The sequence below is a fragment of the Monopterus albus genome, unplaced genomic scaffold (genome assembly GCF_001952655.1).
Source record: "Monopterus albus unplaced genomic scaffold, M_albus_1.0 scaffold218.1, whole genome shotgun sequence".
Taxonomy (NCBI): Eukaryota; Metazoa; Chordata; class Actinopteri; order Synbranchiformes; family Synbranchidae; genus Monopterus; species Monopterus albus.
This window is the reverse complement of record NW_018128098.1, coordinates 571001-589802: the sequence shown is the minus strand read 5'-3', so window position 1 is coordinate 589802 and position 18802 is coordinate 571001. Positions and strand designations below refer to the sequence as shown.

General features: G+C 40.8%; 2 protein-coding genes across 7 annotated transcripts in view; both read right to left on the bottom strand.

The window, feature by feature from the left end:
- The window catches only part of dennd4a (DENN/MADD domain containing 4A), a 23945-nt gene extending 18851 nt beyond the window's left edge, over window positions 1-5094 (bottom strand). The window contains exon 1 of the mRNA XM_020619300.1: window positions 4965-5094. Within this exon, the coding sequence (XP_020474956.1) occupies window positions 4965-4997 (33 nt within the window). The 5' untranslated portion in view covers window positions 4998-5094. The remainder of the gene's footprint in view (window positions 1-4964) is intronic.
- Window positions 5095-5800: 706 nt separating this feature from the next.
- megf11 (multiple EGF-like-domains 11) overlaps window positions 5801-18802 on the bottom strand; it is a 68162-nt gene continuing 55160 nt past the window's right edge. For 4 of the 6 annotated variants that reach the window (XM_020619294.1, XM_020619298.1, XM_020619295.1 and 1 more), the window contains 12 exons: window positions 16668-16814; window positions 15257-15391; window positions 12802-12930; window positions 12120-12248; window positions 11410-11538; window positions 11134-11262; window positions 10796-11032; window positions 10135-10304; window positions 9966-10029; window positions 9019-9057; window positions 8154-8345; window positions 5801-7911 (listed from right to left, as the gene is read on the bottom strand). In XM_020619294.1, the coding sequence (XP_020474950.1) occupies window positions 7736-7911; window positions 8154-8345; window positions 9019-9057; window positions 9966-10029; window positions 10135-10304; window positions 10796-11032; window positions 11134-11262; window positions 11410-11538; window positions 12120-12248; window positions 12802-12930; window positions 15257-15391; window positions 16668-16814 (1676 nt within the window). In that variant the 3' untranslated portion in view covers window positions 5801-7735. The remainder of the gene's footprint in view (window positions 7912-8153; window positions 8346-9018; window positions 9058-9965; window positions 10030-10134; window positions 10305-10795; window positions 11033-11133; window positions 11263-11409; window positions 11539-12119; window positions 12249-12801; window positions 12931-15256; window positions 15392-16667; window positions 16815-18802) is intronic. The other 2 variants (XM_020619297.1, XM_020619299.1) reach the window with 1 other exon arrangement.

Sequence of the window (18802 nt, the reverse complement as noted above, 5' to 3'; positions counted from 1 at the left end):
ATAAATTAAGGAAGCACTAATGAAGCACGTTTGTTTTTCTTGTGTGTCACTTTTGTTCACTCAGGTTCTCAAAATGATGCAAAAGGTCATGAGCTGTGTAATCCGATCTCTGAAAAACAGAGGTCCAGAACTATCACTGTGACAAGCATTTCTATTCAGTAGTTTAATAGAAACATTTTCTACACTAATGTGTCAGTTAAATAAGACACCTGATGTTTTTTTTTGGATTGAATGGAAACAAAACATAGTTATTATTATAAAGAAAGAAAATCAAAAGGCATATTTTCATGTTATTTAGTTTCCTAACAACCAAAGGAGGTAAAAGGCCTAAATTATCCTGTTCCAACTTTCCTTTAATGAGACACTTATGCACAGTTACGTAAATTTGTGAAATACCTGCTCTCTGTAGGTATTGCATGCATGCTGCTAAATATACAATATAATGGCATGGCAGATGTGTCTTACTGTAAAATAACTGGAAGGTGCGGGATTAAATATAGATGTAATCTCCACTCCCAACTGCCATGACATCTACTGCGTCTCTTCCTCCCCCTCAACCGGAAGCACAGGCCTAAAATTATTTCTAATCTTCGCCATAGCAACAACATTAAAACTGAGCACTGAACTGAAGACTGAATATTTCTCATCAGGGAACATCGTTCTGGTTAAATACAAGTTGGCTAATGGGCTGTGTCATTGGCACCGCCGTTGTTGCACTTTTCTGTGTTAAAGGGCTTTTTGTTGTGCTGGAAGCTATTACACAATTATCTCACCTCTCAGTGAACAGGCCTGTCCACGGTTTCCTCCTTTTGGCCTTACAATGTTTTTACACGCTTCCCAGTAGTGTCTAGGCTGCACTAGTTTAGAAGCTTTCTCCTGTCATGTGTTTGCATCACACTGAGCGTACAGATCTTCTGTCTAGAAAGACATCCTCTAAAATCCTTTGAGAGCTGCTTTGGTGACAAAAAGCCTATAAATAGACATAATTATTTTCCACATAATTTCCAACCATCTCCCTCCACTTACTGTAGGCAAGCCTAAGTTAGCTCAACACTTAAAGCGCATGACTCATGGTCTCCCCAGAAACTGCAATCATTACATCCACCACAGTTTTCTCCATGAAAGCAGACAAATAAGGGCACAGCGGATTTCCTCTTCTTGCCTACTAACAAGCTGACTTCCCTGTTCACATCCACTACTGTCTGTATGCGTCACCTCCAACTGTCAGCATTGTAGTGATTTGTTAACCACTTGTGGCATAATGTTCCCAGCATTTAGCTAAATTTCCTCCCCAAGGAACCACAAACTTAAATCACATACTTACTCCATATTCTGCTAATGCCAGTGCTTCACTTCAATTATTCCAATATTGAATTTATAGTTTACACCATTACAATTAAATTCTTGCTGCCCTGAAATAAAAATTCAATTTCTTCTACTTCAATGTATTTGGTCTAAATGGACACCTTGGGGCTAAAATTTAAAATAAACCATTATGGATTTTAACAGTACATGTCCACACAGAGCTAGTTTTTAAAGATGTAACTGCAAAAGGGTTTGTGAACTGAAATAGGTTTAATTGTGACACACAAAAACTACAAATAATGCAAAGGTAGTTGACTGAGTGAGTTTGAAACTATATCATATTTATCTGATATATCTTTAGATATTTCATACAAGGAATATTTTTTTTACCAGCAAAATATTTATTGGAAAAGAATTGATCCACTCTCCATACTGTGTGTGGTTTTGCAATGTGAAATAAAGGTCTTTGGACTTTTGCTTGGAGGCAGCATGGTGTTGTAATTATGGCCCAGGGGACAGAGTCAGCCTCGACTGGGCAGTCAGACCCGAGATGTGCAGGGACTAGAGGGCTGTGGTAACAGCATGGGGGCAGGGAGGATGGGCAGTGGGATCTGGAACCACCACAGCATTTCACTCAGCATCTGTTCCCTCTTAGCCATGAAGACAGCCCTGACCCTCATTAGCCATTTGCATTATGTTTGACAGGGGAGACCCTGCCTGCTGATGAGGAAACCACAGACCCCCAAGACAAACAGAGCAGAAAGATGAAGGAGAAAATACTGGAAATGGTACTGGAAATGGAGAATCACTGAAAGAACCCAGCAGGATCAGCTTGCAAAGCTTGCACATTGTGCACTGGTTGTGTTTGATTAACCTTAAGCCTGAAAATGGTCCTTTGAAAAACACAACTGACTATATAATAATAATACGGAGGGGTCTTCTCGTATGCCCACATCAGAAGAAGCCATCTTATGGAGCATCTTCACGGGATGCAATAAAATAAGCCTCCATACTAACTGTAACCAATGGGCGCAGAGTAAATATAGTGAATCGCGCACAGGCTGTTCACTACAAATCATTGAGTTATTCTTGTAATGCATGTGGCTATACGACAAAATATAACCTATTTACCATGTCAGGTTATTATCCCCATCAGCCATCAAACATTCAAATAATAATTCTTAATCTTGTTTGACCCCGTTTGTAACAAAGAAAATCACAAAATAAATTCGTCTCAAAATACTAAAAAATGAAACACAAGAAACAAAGAGGGAATATGGGAGCGTCGTTTGTTTTTACCCTCAATGAAAGAAAAATCTACTCACATCTCAAACGCCTGAAAGATGATCTGTCGAATTATGAGTCTACGTCGAAACAAAACCAAGATGGGTCGATAAGAAACCTGGTATTCCCGGTGTTCGCTTCGTCTATTTCTTCTCTAAATTTGTTATCATAAAAAAAGAATAATTCAGAGGCTGAACGCATACACACAGACTGTTTAGTCCCGACCAGGGGCTTTATCCAGACCTGCGCGGGTCATGTGACTGATTACAAACCTTCCTGACGTCACTGATGACAGAGGAACTGCATCTGTAGGTGTGAGGAAACATCTGGTCTGCGTTTACAAGTTTACAGGAATAGTACAGATATTACATCCAGTCCAGAGCCTATCCTTTTATTATTATTAATTATTAATTATTATTATTATTATTAATAATAATAATAATAATTGCAATAATAATTAAACTGGCATTAACTGGCTTTTTGTAAGCCAAAAACTTACTGGCCCAGCTCCTCAAATGTGAGGTTTTCATGCTTTGCTTTTTCATAAACTGATTATCTTTGGGTTTTGGGCTGTTGGTTTTTACAAAGCAAGACAGCTGAAGATGTTACCATGGACTGCAAGAAATTGTAATGGATGCTTTATTTCCTTTTTATAAACAAGATATACATATTTACTGCTGAGCATAAAAAATAAAACTAACAAGTCTAAGTATATGTTACTGGTAATGTAAACATTCTGTGTCTCACGGCCTCTTGTCTTGCCCTCTACTGCCCTAGTGTGGTGATTACCAAGCTATACAGTTCTGGTGTAAGAGCTTTGCAATACTGCAGCTCTACTTTGATTTGATTTATGTTTTAAACTTAGTTCAGAAGCTCTGAAATTCCTGTTGAAATGACCGCCTGCTCTTAAAAATAATTATTATTCAAGGCTTATTTTTTTAGTGGGCTTATTTATTTATTTATTTATTTATTGTGGAGGTAAGTGTGCCTAATGAATTTAAAAGTGGTTATAAATGCAGAAGTGGTGAAAATGATCAGTGTGACTGGGATGAAAAGCTTCTGATTATTCACTAAGAATGGCTAAGTAAAGATCCAGCTCTGGTCAGATGGATCCTCACAGTTCCTGTAGCAAGACGTGACTGCAATAAAGATCAGCAACTGACCTCTGCATTGGACTTAGCCACAGCAGTACAGTGCAGTCAGATGGTATATGTTTAAATTAGAGCACAATTACACTGGTTACATTCGCTATGACATTACAAAATTAAAACCTATCTTAATATAATGTCAGGCACCAGTATTTGCATGTTCCCTTCACTTGTCCTCACACCACATAAATCGACCCTGGCTCTCAAAAGGCGACATTAGACTGATGTGAAAGTGACAGCTTGTCCAGTAGCAGTGTGGTCAGCAGCCAGGTGCAGCCTCTTGAGAATAAACCAAAAGGTGCAGCACTGTCAGGGCATTTAGAAATATAGCCTCCTCCCGCTGGCAGCTTCTGTGAAAAACAGTTTCAACTGAAAGCTGACATATAAGTGACAGGCTGACTGCAGCAGAAAAGATTCTGCCTGATGCCTGCATTAGTCAAGGAAAGTCCCTGCAGTTCTTCTTTCACTCCGCAACACTTCACATTTTAATAATCAGCCTAGAGACAGCCCTACTTTGAACTTATACATTATCCAGGTTCTGTTATTCGATGTGTTGCACTTAATTAAATCCACTGGAGGATATTTTTATTTTAAACCAAGTCGGTTTAGTCCCGTCTAGAAAATGCTGAATCCAAGTAGAGTGTTGTTTAACCAAACAGAAAAGGATATTGACTGTGTTTTGTGATGTTACTTTATGCTGTGAGGTGGATGTGGGGTTCACTATCGTCAGGTGGGTCTATAAAATCTTCACGTTTTGTGTTGTACTTTTTTGCATCAAAACATGTTTGTTGCATAGAACTTTACTTGGTGTACTGCATGTATAGTAGTAATTAAGTGAAAATATATCTAAAAAGAATATGTGTTTGAAAGAATAGAACAGCTTCCTCTGAGACAGCTGATGCTGCTAAATTGGAAATGATGGCTTGCAGATGTGGATAGATCTGATAGACTGATCCTTGGAGCAGAGGAGGGAAATAAAAGTTTACATTGACATTATTTATTGGCATACTTTGCACTGAAACCAGGATTGGTCCAGAATGGCTGAACAATAAGTCAAAAAATAAATCAGAAAATTAAAAGCATTTCCTTTTTCTGTCACTATGGCTCACTGAAACACAGCATCAGCTCCCTAACAATAATTATACCTGCATTTGAACATGAGCACTGGTTTCAGGAAAGCGTCATGCTGGGAAGCACTTGATTTTCATACAGTTTGAAATTTTTTACCTTTCTGAATCTGCTCAGCTCTCCATTTGACATCTAATAAGTTAAATAAAATCTTTGCTTTGTTGATGGCTTCCTCTCTCTGCCCCTTCTGAGCTGTAAGGAATCATATAAATTATCAATGTGTTGACAGGATGTTCAGCAAGCTACAAAATGGTAATCTCTCACCTTGCTGCAGCGTGACCTTGTCTTTCTGAAGTACTCACTTGTATTTGGTCCATTAGTGCCCTGACTTACTGGCTGTGTTTCCTTTCAGTAGGGCATCACTCAGGGATGTTAGCTGTCAGCTTGGTGAAATGTACATCATCTGTGGAGCTTGGGAAATCTGCTTCTTACTACTGAGGAACAACCAGAAATCCTTTACTGTGGGGAGCGGGCTCACTGCAGCTTCTCCCACAATATGACGCTCATTCCTGTTTTCAATAAAGACAAGACTTGCTTAATAATTAGCCACCACTTTGCAATGCCACTAGATACCTGAGCCAGTAGTTCAGTTTGTGCCTGGCAAAGTACTGTAGGACACAGTGATAAGGTATTTTTAAATGTTACAGTGTGTGACACAAGATCATGCATGTGATTTGAAATTATGCACAGTCTCAGACTGAACAAACAGATCATTTTATATTTGCATAATCTAGTTAAGTCCCTAAATATCTGGTCTTTGCTGACCCCTAGTGGTTTAATTTCTCACTGCAGTGATGTAGGGTACACGTGTACTCCAGGATGGTACCATTTATACTGTTTGATGACAGTCTAATGTCTGATAAGCCTTTAAAAATATAATGAACATAACAGGACCTGTTATGTTCATTTCTTCATATCAAATATTTGTCTCATTTAAAGCAGTTATGTTCGTGGGTCAATTTGACCCGCAACATAACAGGAGGGTTAATCAGTTACTCCAGCTGGACTTCCTGGATCACATTTCACTGACTCACCAGGCTCTACAACTCATACCCACCAACGCAGCACTTTAAATCCTTCAGTCATCATCAAACAATCTTGTCAACAATGGTTGTCATGGTATTTCAATTTGCAGAGTTACAGATGAAGAGAGGCATGTCCCGCCTAATGCTAGACATGGGAAGTAAACTTTTCTCTATCTGGGGTATTAACCTGACTGAAACAGGTTTCTGATGGCAGAATAGGCTTTTAATTTGAAATTTATTTACCAAAACAACAAGCGGCACTGATATGACAGCGACTGGATAAACTTTCCTCAGAGAAAAAATAAAAAAAGTCACATATATGATCCACTGTCACCACACTGGTCAAAGATCGCTTAATGTGCAGCACTAATGAAACGCTGTCTGGGCATCGATTGTCAACATGTTATTGCTTCTACAGAGGGTGAAGTGAAATTCACATAAATTTGGTTAAATAAATAAAGACTGTAATTAGGCTGATACAAACATAAAATCTTTTTTTAAATAGTCTTTTTACATATGGTTATCTTTGTAAATACTGCACAGGTTATTTGTGGGTCTAGTATTGGTCAGATCAGACAGAATTGATAAAGCTTTTAAATTTACAATCTGACAAAGAGAGAAAGAAAACATTTTAAATAACTTCAAAACAGTTCACAAAATGTCACAGATCATCTCACAGGAAGATTAATTGTGTGTTATCTACATCAGTGGGTATCCATTGTCTGATCATGCTCATCTTTTTTATTTAAATTCTAGTGTCACACTGATAAAAATTCACCATCACTAATATAAACTAATGAATAAAGCAATTAGCTTTATAAATACAAATCATAAAAAGTCAAAGCAATCCCTTCTTCACACCCAGTATTTCAAAAATTTTAACCAAGACATTTGCAAGAAAAATGGGTTCACATAGAAAATAACACAAGATCTGATTGTTTCATCATTGTGGGGAAAAATCCAAACTCTGGACTTACTGCATGTGTGTAACTCCCAGTAATGCAATAAATACACTGGTGACCTGAACGCACCTCCACATACACTGGGCCTCATTTACACTGCAGCTTTGAGTTACAAACAGGGATCAGATTAATATTAACTGTATGATCATTACTGAACAACAGTGAACAAAGGACCGTTACAATACTTTTTTAATACTTATCCATGCTTCTTCGCTTTCAGTTTAACATTTGGAACAGAGTCTTCTCTGTTATTTGACTGAGCATTTCTTCACCTCAGAGAAAACCAGAGGAGATCATAATCACTTCATGTGATCTGCAGCTTCTGCGCACAATGACGAATCATAAACTCTGGTGTGTGCAAGTAGCAAATCACCGCCTGCTTTGACATGGGCAAGATTGCTATACCTTCCGTCTCATGGACAAATTCATTTCTGTTTAGGAGATATTATAAACACTTGGCTGCCCTAGAATAGTAAAACTATATCATGGGCTGAAAATGATCATGAGGATTGCTCTCTCTCCCTGTAAATAATCTGTCCACCCAATTTACGTATGCCGCTCTTAGTGCTGTTCAGAACCAGTATGTTCCACTTCAGGAGGCCGACAGAGAGGCCAGGCAGCAGTGTGAGTTGAGTGATCAGTTCTATAAGAAAATAAAATGGGTGAATGGTCGCTGGTGTGTGAGGCACTCTTACCTCCCCTCCACCTTCCAGGGCCACAGAAACAGTGTGAGAGAGTGAAAGAGAGCAGCATCCAGAGGAGCTGTGACCGTCCCGCTATCTCAACATTTCAGTATCTAAATCAAGCACACACGGACACAAAGAGCTCGCCATTAGTTGAAAGTTGGCTAAACACTGCACGGTGCCAGGGCCAAGTGTGCCATCTAGAGAAGAGAGCTGGGGCTTTCTGGGGGTGGTGGGGATATGTGTGTGGGGCTATGACGCATGGGCAGTATGTCATAGTGGCTGGGGATGTGGCTGCTCCGGGGGAGGTCATAGGGGCTCTGGGAGAAGCCGGTGGCCATCCCGTTGGGCCCTTGCAGGACACTCACTGATGGCTCTGTGATAGTTTGAGAAAGGGAGAGAAGGAGAGGTATGTGAGAAACACTGAGGCTGTGGAGTGGCAAGCACAGGGGGAGGAAAAAGGAGAACAGAGACGTGCATGCAACAGAGAGGTAGCTCACATTTCCTCTTATCAAGGCTTACAAAGTCTGTACAGGCTCACAGCAGGGGATTTGACCAGACAGGCCATAAGCTGCAGACCCCGCTGAGCTCCACACACCAGAGCAGCAATGCACTCACCAACATCATAGACAATCATACTTGCGCTGCCCAGGAGGGTGGCTGTGCCTCCAAAGGGCACTTCACGGTGTGAGGGGGACTTCATCTCCACATAGCTGTTTTCTGTGTGCTTGCAAGCCAACCCTGGTGGGTCTCTAATGGTGGCATATGGATTGTCACTATTCAGAGAGCAGGAGCTGTTGCTGCACATGGCTGTGAGACAAGGACATATTCAGTATCAGCAAAGATCAAGATGCTGTCACTGACTTATAGCAGAGGTATTAATGCTAGACTCTGATATTACCACTGAAATTTAAATAGATTTCAGATTGTGGCATGGAGAATGGCAATGAAAATCATTGCCATTCTGAAGACAATGTACTTCTTTTGTCTCTGACAGGTGACTAATGGTGGCATATAGTAATCAGAGTACAGAGGGGAGAGAGTGGAAGGCTCATCTCATCCATAACAGTCTCATCAGCCTGATAAGAGGCCTCATTAGAGAGCTGCTTCAGACCACTCCTCACACCCCTGGGTCCCTCACTTTCACCACCGACTACACAGTGTGGGAGACAAAATTACGTATTGGGCATTCAGCCATAGAGAGCAATTACCGCTGGAACAAATCCTCAGCCCACCATGGTCTTGTCCAAAGTACAGAGAGTTTTCGCCTAAACCATGGAGAATATAAAGCTATGGGGTTCTGGGTCAGGGAAGTAGCGGTCTCAGAGGGGAATAGAAACAAATGGGGTAAATGATATGATACATCGGTGGTTGAGCATAAAATGGTTTTCTAATATTGGTGCTGCACAAGCTTCAACATGCAGTATCTGCCTGCTCACACATGCACAGGACACACGCACCATTGCCACAATTAATTATGTACCTTTTCTGGAACTTCTCTGTGTCTCACCCTGTTGAACATCTGAAACAAATGTCAAAATATGAAATACATATCACTTCCCACAATGACTGAAAGCTGACAGAAAATGTTGTAAAGTACAATGCATTATTTTTTTAAAAGAATATGAAGCATGTGAGGGGTTACTGAATGTTTCATCCACTTGCCATTACATTCCCCAAAGGTTTACAAGCTGATGTAACCAGCTGTGGTCATGGTGGGGTATTTGCCAAACAAAACATCATGAAGAGAAGACCAGTCTGTCTATTAATCAGTACATTAGGATGAACATGCAGAGCTTTTCAGAGGGACTTGTCATTTTGATTGATCTGCTGTGTTCTGTAACACAAACTGAAAATGTGCAGATCAAGACATTCAACTTTAAAGACAAACATGACAAAGCATGAATCGTTGCTATTTAGATTGTTTGCATGGATTTTTACAGTAATGAGCTTGTAAACAGTTTTCATACAAGCAGCTCTGCATTTGCGGCCTATTGGTGTCCACCGGAGGAGCTGCAGATGTTGACTGATACATAAAATTTACAACCACTTACAGTAAGCTATTATTAAGTCACAAGACTTAATTTTCAATAATCCACAAACCAGGAGTGCAGTGTAAGCCATGATAAAGAAATGCACCGCTGGGGATGTGAAAGAGAACTAATGAGCTCATAGTGACCCCCATTCACCTCTGCACCACAGCCTTCTCTGCTCCACATGCATATCTTATCAAAATCAGAGTAAAGGTTATATACCTAACAAGAAACCCCTGGTTCATCTTTATTCACAACTGGCAAACTTTGTCTAGGCCAGTACCAATATGAGGATTTCACTAATGACATGCTTGACTTTGTCCTTGAAGTAATGATTATACAAAGTTCATATTCAGGTTGTATGTGATGTGTCATGATGAGAAGGAGGAAAACTGACCCAGGTCATTGAGGTTGCAGTAGCCTCTCCACTCTGAGCCATTTCTACTTTTCAAGGTGCTTGACTGTGGAAAGAACAGCACAGTTTGGTGTTGCTTTGAAAGAAATTGAGAAACCATGTTTAAATTAAAATAAGGTTTTATGGAAATACACATGGAGAGTGACCATACTTTGAGGGTCAGGGTGCCGTCCAGGTTGCTGGAGATGGTTGAGACAACATTACACTGGGCCACAGTGTGGTAGCTGGGGTTGGAGAAGCACTGGCCACCACCGCCACTGCTGTTCTGGCTCTGATTGACCTCAGCAGCACTAGTCCTCATTGCTACAGCACTGCCACACTCTGAGGGTTTAAGCAACAGGTTTAGATGCTTGAAAAGTAAATATATAAGTTTATGCATATAAGACTTTTTGTCTACTATCTTCAAAGTATTGAAATGTGTGAATAATTTAACATGAAAGTTAGTTTTCCCCACAAAAAAATGAAATGTAATGAAAAGAATATACATCAACTGTTGGATTAAGGGCTCTTTCAGATTTCACGCAAGCCACTCAGTTATGCCGCTTTTTTAATTTTACTAGCGACAGTTTAGCGGAAGCTAAATGATTCACTCTTCTTTTGCAGTAATTTTCATTTGTCAGATAAATTACGTGACCTGATTAGAAACCATGGGCCAGTGACCCTTTCCGCTGTTGGGTGAGCGGTGTATTGCACTGCCTGAGACAAAGGGAAGCCACTTGCGTGATGCTTTCCTTTACAGCTGTATTTATGTAGTTTGCATAGAGTCTAAAATAGCCCTAATGCACAGAATTTAGTTATCTAAAATATCTTACCGGACAGGGAATAGTCAGTGTTGGTGATGTGCATTGCCTGTGTATAGGACACAGTAGGCTGTATCTCGTGACCTTTGTCCCTCTGCCTCTGTCTGTACCACACAAAAAGACTGAGCATGGCCATGATGATGAGGAGGAGAAAGATGATGCCCATGACAGCCCCAGCAGACTGGCGCTCCGTGCCTCGTGCTGGGCTAATCTTGGTGTATGGGTTCAGCTCCTCCATCATCAGAGCTGCTACAAAAAAACCACAGAAAGTGGGTTGTTTAAACACTGTGTATACATCTGTGTGAATGATAATACAGTCGAGAGCCTCGATCATCTCGATCACCTCTCACCTTGATCACAACGGATGCCTTTATATCCAGGGCTGCAGTAGCATGTTCCAGTCACATAGTCACAGGTAGCATTGTTCAGGCACTCACACAGCTGCTGGCAACCATATCCAAATGTACCAGCAGGACACTCTGCATGAGAGAGAGGTGCATTACTACATCCATCAAAATTAAAGCACTTAGAGAGTGGGAGCCAAAGTGTTTATAGAACACACACATAACCATACTTGTCCAGAGGGAAATTTTGCTAAGAGCTCAAATGTGCCGGGCCTACTCAACTCTGTTCACAGCTCGTCCCAATGAAGCCTGTTCGGCAGGCACACTGGCCAATGATGTGGTCACAATCTGCGCCGTTTTGGCAGCGACACACTTCCGAGCAATCCCTGCCGTAGAACCCTGAAGGACAGCCTGGGACAGAGATGTATAAAATGTTGGCATGGGAGGGGTGGAGTAAACAAAGAGAGGGAAAGACAACGGAAAGAGTCAAGGTCATATTGCAAGGGAACAGGAAAATCAATACCATTCATTGTCTCTGCAGCATACTCAATCGGGAACAATGCGAATGAATGGAAATGAAACTTTTCTTGCTTCATCAGAAAATGCATTTACACTGTTACACATAAAGCAGAGGTGAAGATGAGGCAAAAGACAACAAAAATTAATGACAATCTATGTGAGAAAATGGAAAAAAATGTTAAAACTAATGTCATGTCCATGCTCAATAGCATGACAACACAAGGTGGTAGACAATGGAATTCAGGTTAGTGAACGGGTGTTGATGAGCTGCACTATCCCTGGAAGTTATAAACAGCAAAAAAATGAAATGACTCAGTTTTATTTTGATTTTGCTCTCTCAATAAAACTAAATTAAAGCCTAATATTGTCCAACTGTCTTTAAAAAAACATGCCTTGCTTGTCTTCTGCTGCAGTTCTGCTGGACTGCCAGTAGATGATACTATGTGTCTACCAACTAGATGTGAGAGACTCACGCTGTGTGCAGTAAAGTCCGGTCCAGCCGGGGCTGCACCTGCACTCCCCGTCATAGGCACTGCACTGGGCTCCGTTGTGACAGTTACATGAGTTGAGACAATCAGGGCCCCAGTGCCCAGAGGGACATGCTGCAGATGCCAGAGACACAGTAAAAGTCATGGTCACACACTCTCTCAGACACACTCTATCTCTGTCCTATGAATGCGTACATGAAGCACATAACACATACAGTACAGCATGTTACCACAAGACATATCCTACAGTATACTCTCCACCTACCCATAATTTGTAATATATGAACAGATATACAGTAGGTGTGCCAGGTTTAAAGCAGTGGTAATATAACAGCTACCTGATCATAAGTTATTTTTATTTTCTGCAGATAATACCAAAAAAGAACACCAAGTTCATGTGGCATGACGGCTAAGAGCTCTGCTAATGATCTTTGGTCTACAGTGTTGTAAATCAAAGAGCATGATGTACTACAACAATCATTTAGGCAAGCTATGTGTTTTCCATCAGCTGGAGCTGAGGGTAGTTCTTGGAATGTGTGGGTCATGAAAGTGATTAATGTGTATGAAGGTAAGTGTGAGAGAGAAATTAGGAGTGGAAATAGTGAGGGGGGGAAATAAGAGAAAAAAATGAGCTAATTAAACTCAGGACAAAAGAGAGAAGCCATACCCTGAGAGCAGTCATCTCCTATCCAACCAGGAAAGCACTGGCAGGAGCCATCGATAGGGTTGCAGGTACCATTGTTGGTGCAGAGGCAGATCTCAGTGCAGCCCCTCCCATACCTGCCACTTGGACACACTACAAAACACACACAATCGTTTTACAGAACAAATCCTCATCTGCATATTATCACTTACATGCAAACACTAGTAAAATCCATTAAATTTATGCTATCAAACTTGGACATATTATAATGAACACGTTTATACAAATAAACTCAAACAATGAAACAAGACGACATTGTTCTACTTGTGAGGACATGAAGTGATCTGTTTAGACAAAAGGAGGAGTCAGTCACTGCCTCCAGTGGCACAACTGCCCCATTTCCACTCACAAGAGTGAAATGAGTGATGTGCCACAGAATTAAAATAGACCATGTACACAGACCACTGTATACATATTTTATGAAATTAATATTTCAATGCTCTCCAGCACTCTTCAATAAAACATGTCAAATCCAATGAAACCTCTATTGTGTTTTCTTGTTGGACCAGGAGACAAATTGAACCAAGGTGTATCTAACCATCAGGATCAGGATGCTGCAGCGCCAACATCAAAGGTTTCATATAAAGCAGACAGAGCAACATCACAAAAATCTGATAAGGTGCCTGGCTATAAAAGAGGTGGCTCCAATTCATTTTCATGTGGCATGATTTTGATGATTACATTTTAGCTGGCTTTCCTTTCTTCTTATCACGTCTTCCAAACTCCTTCAAGCACGTTGTCATTAGGCCATGAGGTTGGTTCCCCCATACTGCTGCTTCTGGGGATTCAAGTCTCAACACACTAGGAGGGCTTCATTAAACTGGGACTTTGTATGCTGGACTAAAGACGAGTAAAGAAGCCAAAGTGGCTCAGCAAGAGGAAAGTCTGCATGTTGTTGGCCACCTTTGTCCCTTATGGCCTAATGTCCGCTCAGAAGTAACCACAGTCAGGACAAATTAGTCTTGTCCCTCTACTTTAGCTAACATATTAAAGTTTTATTTGTGTGACACTGCTCAAAACCATGAAAGAGAATTTAAAAACTGCTTATCTGTAATTTATAAAAATGGTAAATTATTAGAAATCAGACCTAGATTACATTTGTGTGGAGGTATCCTTTCTCAACACAGTGATGGAGAGCAAAGTTTTTACTGCACTCCTCACAAAAAACAAGAGAGTTAACTTTTAGTTCAGGTGAACTTTTAATTGTTAACATGAATTTCTCTCTCTCTCTCTGTAAAAAAAAAAAAAAAAAAAACCCCCCCCCCCCCCCCCCCGTGTTCTATTAAATAATAAACCATACATTATTAAGAATCCAATAGTTTTATTTATTTATTAAATAACTTTGGATGCACTCCTTACGTTCTTCCAACCGGGGACATTGCAGTGAATCATAGAATTTGACCAAGATCAGTTATAAAGCACCAAAAAAAGTTAGTTGTATTTAAGGCAACTATTGTTTTTCATTTCTTATTAATTAATACTGACAAGCATCACATTTTGCCTCTGGTAGGGTGGCACCAGGGGTGGCCAATGCCATCCACTCATGGCTATGTCATTAAGGAAGCACTGGTGTTGCCTTTTATATGTTTACACATTTATGATGCAATCAGTGTATTATATGATAAATACAAATTACAAACAGTGTAACAACCTAATCAAACACACAGGGCTAAAATAAAGAACTGCAGGGAAGTATAGCAGCCTGCAAAAACTTTTCAGTTTTGTCTATCAACAACTTCTTCTTATGTGATTACAACAATATTGTCAAGGCAGTAAAAAAAAGTCAAAGTTAGTTCATTGAAATCAAATTTAACTGGCAGAACAAATGTGCATACAGCTTGTATTACATCTTTGTTCCTGTGAATACGTGAAAAGCAATTTACATGTAGCTCTCTTTGCAGAATTAGGGAGAGTGACAGAAACATTTACTTGACATATTCCTTGTCTGAAAAAGGAAGTCTCAGCAATATTCTGGCTCCTGTTGAAGGTTGATTTTTAGTTCTTTCTGGTCTGGGTTGTACCAATAATAGCCATTATTCAAAGTTTCAGGGCTAGATGCCAGTGGGAGAGGCAGCAGGCCATCTATTAATCTTATTAGAACCAATGAGCACAGCAAGAACTCTAAGACAATGTCCAGGTGTTCTCACAAAATACTGTGACAAAAAAAAGTTTATTGGCTCATAACTGACCCCAAAATTATTATGAGATATTCTAGGTGTCAGTACATGATATATTTTTATAGTCAGTGCTATTTACTAGCAATTTAAATACAGACTTTTCATGTCAAGATAAAATGCCAGGACATTTTCATACTGTATATAAACTGTACTTACCATTTTCCAGTTGCACCGACTAAAACTTCACAGCAAATGGATTTAAATGTAAGAAAATGGTCAAAGGGACACAGAAGGCTACTTGCCTTGGTTGCACAGAGAGCCAGAGAAGCCGGACAGGCATTCACAATGACCCGTGACATGATGGCAGGGCCCAGTGCTGTGCACACACTGTGGACACGACTGGCTGCAGCGATGCCCGTAGAAACCTGGAGAGCAGACTGCAGCCGGCAGAGTGTGGCAGGAGAGGAGCAGGAATCAGTTAACAATACCGGGCAGAACACGAGGTATATAATAATGAAACAGCTTGATCAAGGAAGCACACAAATATCAAGGCTGGAAGAAGGAGAGTAAAAAATAAAAGGAGGCAGAAGGCAGAAATTGTAATCAGTTCATCTGCTGCAAGAGATGAAATATTAAATCATGAAAGTCTGTTTTATGTAAATCCTTGAGAGCAGAGCTTGATGATCTATAAATGTCAGGAAACAATTAACTGTGCGTAAATAATTCTGAGAAAAAGTGAACCATTAAAACATATTCAAAAGGTGGTATAAAAGGTAATTATACTAATATTTTATAGTCTTAACTGTACAGACATAAGATGCTGCAATTTATTATGTATTTAAAAGATATTTTCGTTTCAGTACAGCATGAAAATCCATGTTGTGTTTCTATTTTCATAGCCATTGATTTGAAAAAAGCTCCAGTATAAATGTTCTCAGATGACAATCTGGTATAAAAAATAAAAAACCTTTAGGAGCTGACAAAAACACCCTGGGCTGTTGTTGTTTTTGGAAAACCGGTGGGTTTTCATTTTATTTAAGGCACCAGGTGTGATACACCTTCATCAGCCTCCAAAGAAACATGTAATCCTTCAATTAACATTTCAACACGAAAAACAGTAAAACTGCAGTTATGAGGTTTTCACCTGACAAGAAAATAATCCATGTAAACAGTGAATTAAGTAATTGCTTCCTCGTGCACACACAAAGACACATAAACAGTTTGTTTAAGTCTCTCTTATGTTCACCTTAAATTGATGTTTACAGGTTTGTGACTGTGAATTTCACCCCCAATCAGTGAGCTCATCACTTGAGAGCAGCTTCAGACAGACCCCATTCAGAAACCAGAGCTGGCACTTCCAGTGAGCACGCCTTCTGATGAGCCTTGGGCGAGCGCTGTGAATCTCCCACTGAGAGTTGGTTGTTGAGGACGGGGTAGGGAGGTGAAGAGTGTGTGTGTTTACGTGTGTGTGTGTGTGTGTCTGGGGAGTTGCTATATGGATAAAGACACAGCGATTAAGTGATAGCTGTGATGAAGGGTTTGCAATCAAGCAGTTATGACCAACAAAGTGCTTCTCCTCAGTTAGTTATTAACCCTTCAACAATTTTTTTGAGATCAAAGCAAGGTCACTACTGTGATGCCGTTTGTGCTTTGCTCTCATGCCATAATAAGATTTGGATAAAGAGAGGGTGCTTAAAAAAAGAGGAGGCTCACTTCTTTTGCAGGAGGTCCCTCTGTATCCAGGTGCACACACACATGTGCCGTCCTCTGGAGAGCAGGATCCTCCATTCTGACAGGAGCAGCTGACTGAACAGTTGGGTCCCCAGAATCCTTGTGGACACACATTATCACAATGGATTCCTGCAGGCAAATTACAATAACGAATATTCAGCTAATGCACACTATGTACGCAAAGACTGGTATGCTGAAATATTGTAAATAGCCTGCAATCTGGGAAAACAAATCACCAAAGGACAGCATTCATGATGCTGGATCATGGTGGCTGTGCAGAGGGTTATTCACATAGCATGGATCCTTAATTAATTTTAGTCCTGAATGAAAAAGCTGCAGTTTGGACTGTGTCTTTTTTCAGTTCAGCCCATCCATTCAGACTCTGTTCCTCCTTTCCAAAGGTATGTTATTTTTGATCTGACTGGGGCTCCTTGCTAGTGCACTGCGTTGATTAACAGGGTTGGGTCTCCAGAGAGGCCCGGCTTGTCACCTATTCTTTTTCAGCAGACTGAGGGTAGTATATAGAGCCCAGGAGCACAGTCTGCAAGTGTCGCGGTGTTTTGGTGCAACTCCAACCAAAAAACGCACAACACTAGATCCATAACAGGGCTGTCGCTGTGCATATGAATGCATTTGCACATACACACAGGTCCACAAAACTCAAAAAGCTCAGGCAGTTACTCACACACATGCACACAAACTCTGCAACCTTTCAAGCATCAGCCCTTACTTTGAAACTTCATTTGAAATTTCCTTTGAATGAGAATATCTGAGAATGGTGTGGTCATTAAAGCAGCATTAGTGCAGCACCTTTGAATTAAACCTGGACTAAACTCTGGGGACTAACATTACAAGCTAACTGAGGTGCCTTGGGTTGAAATGGAATACAGGGGAAGGAAACGTTAGTGCTGATGAGAAGGGGGCATGATAGTAGCGACTTAGCCAGAAACCCAGCCGTGGACATCAAAAGGAGGGCAAGGCTTGTGCAAGTGTGTCTGAGGTTCTGCTAGACCGGTCAGAAAAAAAAACAGTGAGTGCCTTTACTGTCAGAAAATGAATGAGAGCATTGCACTTTTCTATCTAATGGTGACAAACAGAGGGGCTTTGGATGCCTTGTGAGGGAGCAGAAGAAAGAGTGAGAGAGGCCAGAAGAGAAGTCTCTTCAAAGAAGGCTTTTCACTGAGCCAGAGGTCCCACTATCCAATCTGTACAGAGTGAGCAGAGCAAAGCAAACCTCTCTCTGTTTAGCTCTTTCTATCACTGCATGTAAACACACACTCACTTACCTGCTCTATGACATGCACTAGAATCTCTTCAGAAATAAAAGGTGACATCCTATTTAATATGGACTATAACATGAAGCTACTGCATCAAGTGTCTACTCACAGAGCACTCTTTTAAATCTTTGTTGGCTGATGTCAGCCTTATGACAGCTCAGCAACAACTGTATGGCTTACAGATAGCTTAGCCACTTACAGCAGACACACACACACATGCTTTCTGACAGTTTATGCAAACCTCACAGTAAATAAACAGGACGCTGACAGCAAAGTGGGCCGCCATACCAACCTTGGAGCTATCATGCTCAGTGACATGACAATGTGTATTACAAAAAATAGTCCTTGTGTTTCTCAGAATACTGCAGCTATTTTTTATATTCCTGACTTTGTCCTGCAACTCTAACCCTCCCGCACTGTTCTCTCTCTAGGTGCTTCTTCCTTCAGAGACCCCATTTTCAAGCTCCTACACATCAAGTATGTATGTACGTGTGTTTGTCCGGCCCACTGGGCTGCCCCAGCCCTGCACCCCGGTGACTCAATTAAGGCTGGCAGATGGTCCCAACCTGTGCAGGATTCAGAGCATGAGAGGCCCGTTTTGCCAGCTCCGTTCTTGCAGATAATAAAACCCACATTGTTTCCCAGAATAAACGCCTAAAGCCCAGGAGGCTGAATGGAGTGGGCTGCTGAGAGCTCACAGGCTTGACCTTTCTTGCTGAATCTATTCCCCCCCTGACTGCACCTCTCCACCCAGGCTCAGAGACCAGGTCCTCAGCTAGCTCCCTGTATTTGACATTCAGATGCGATGCTTCATTTTCAAGCATAATGATCCTCACCCTT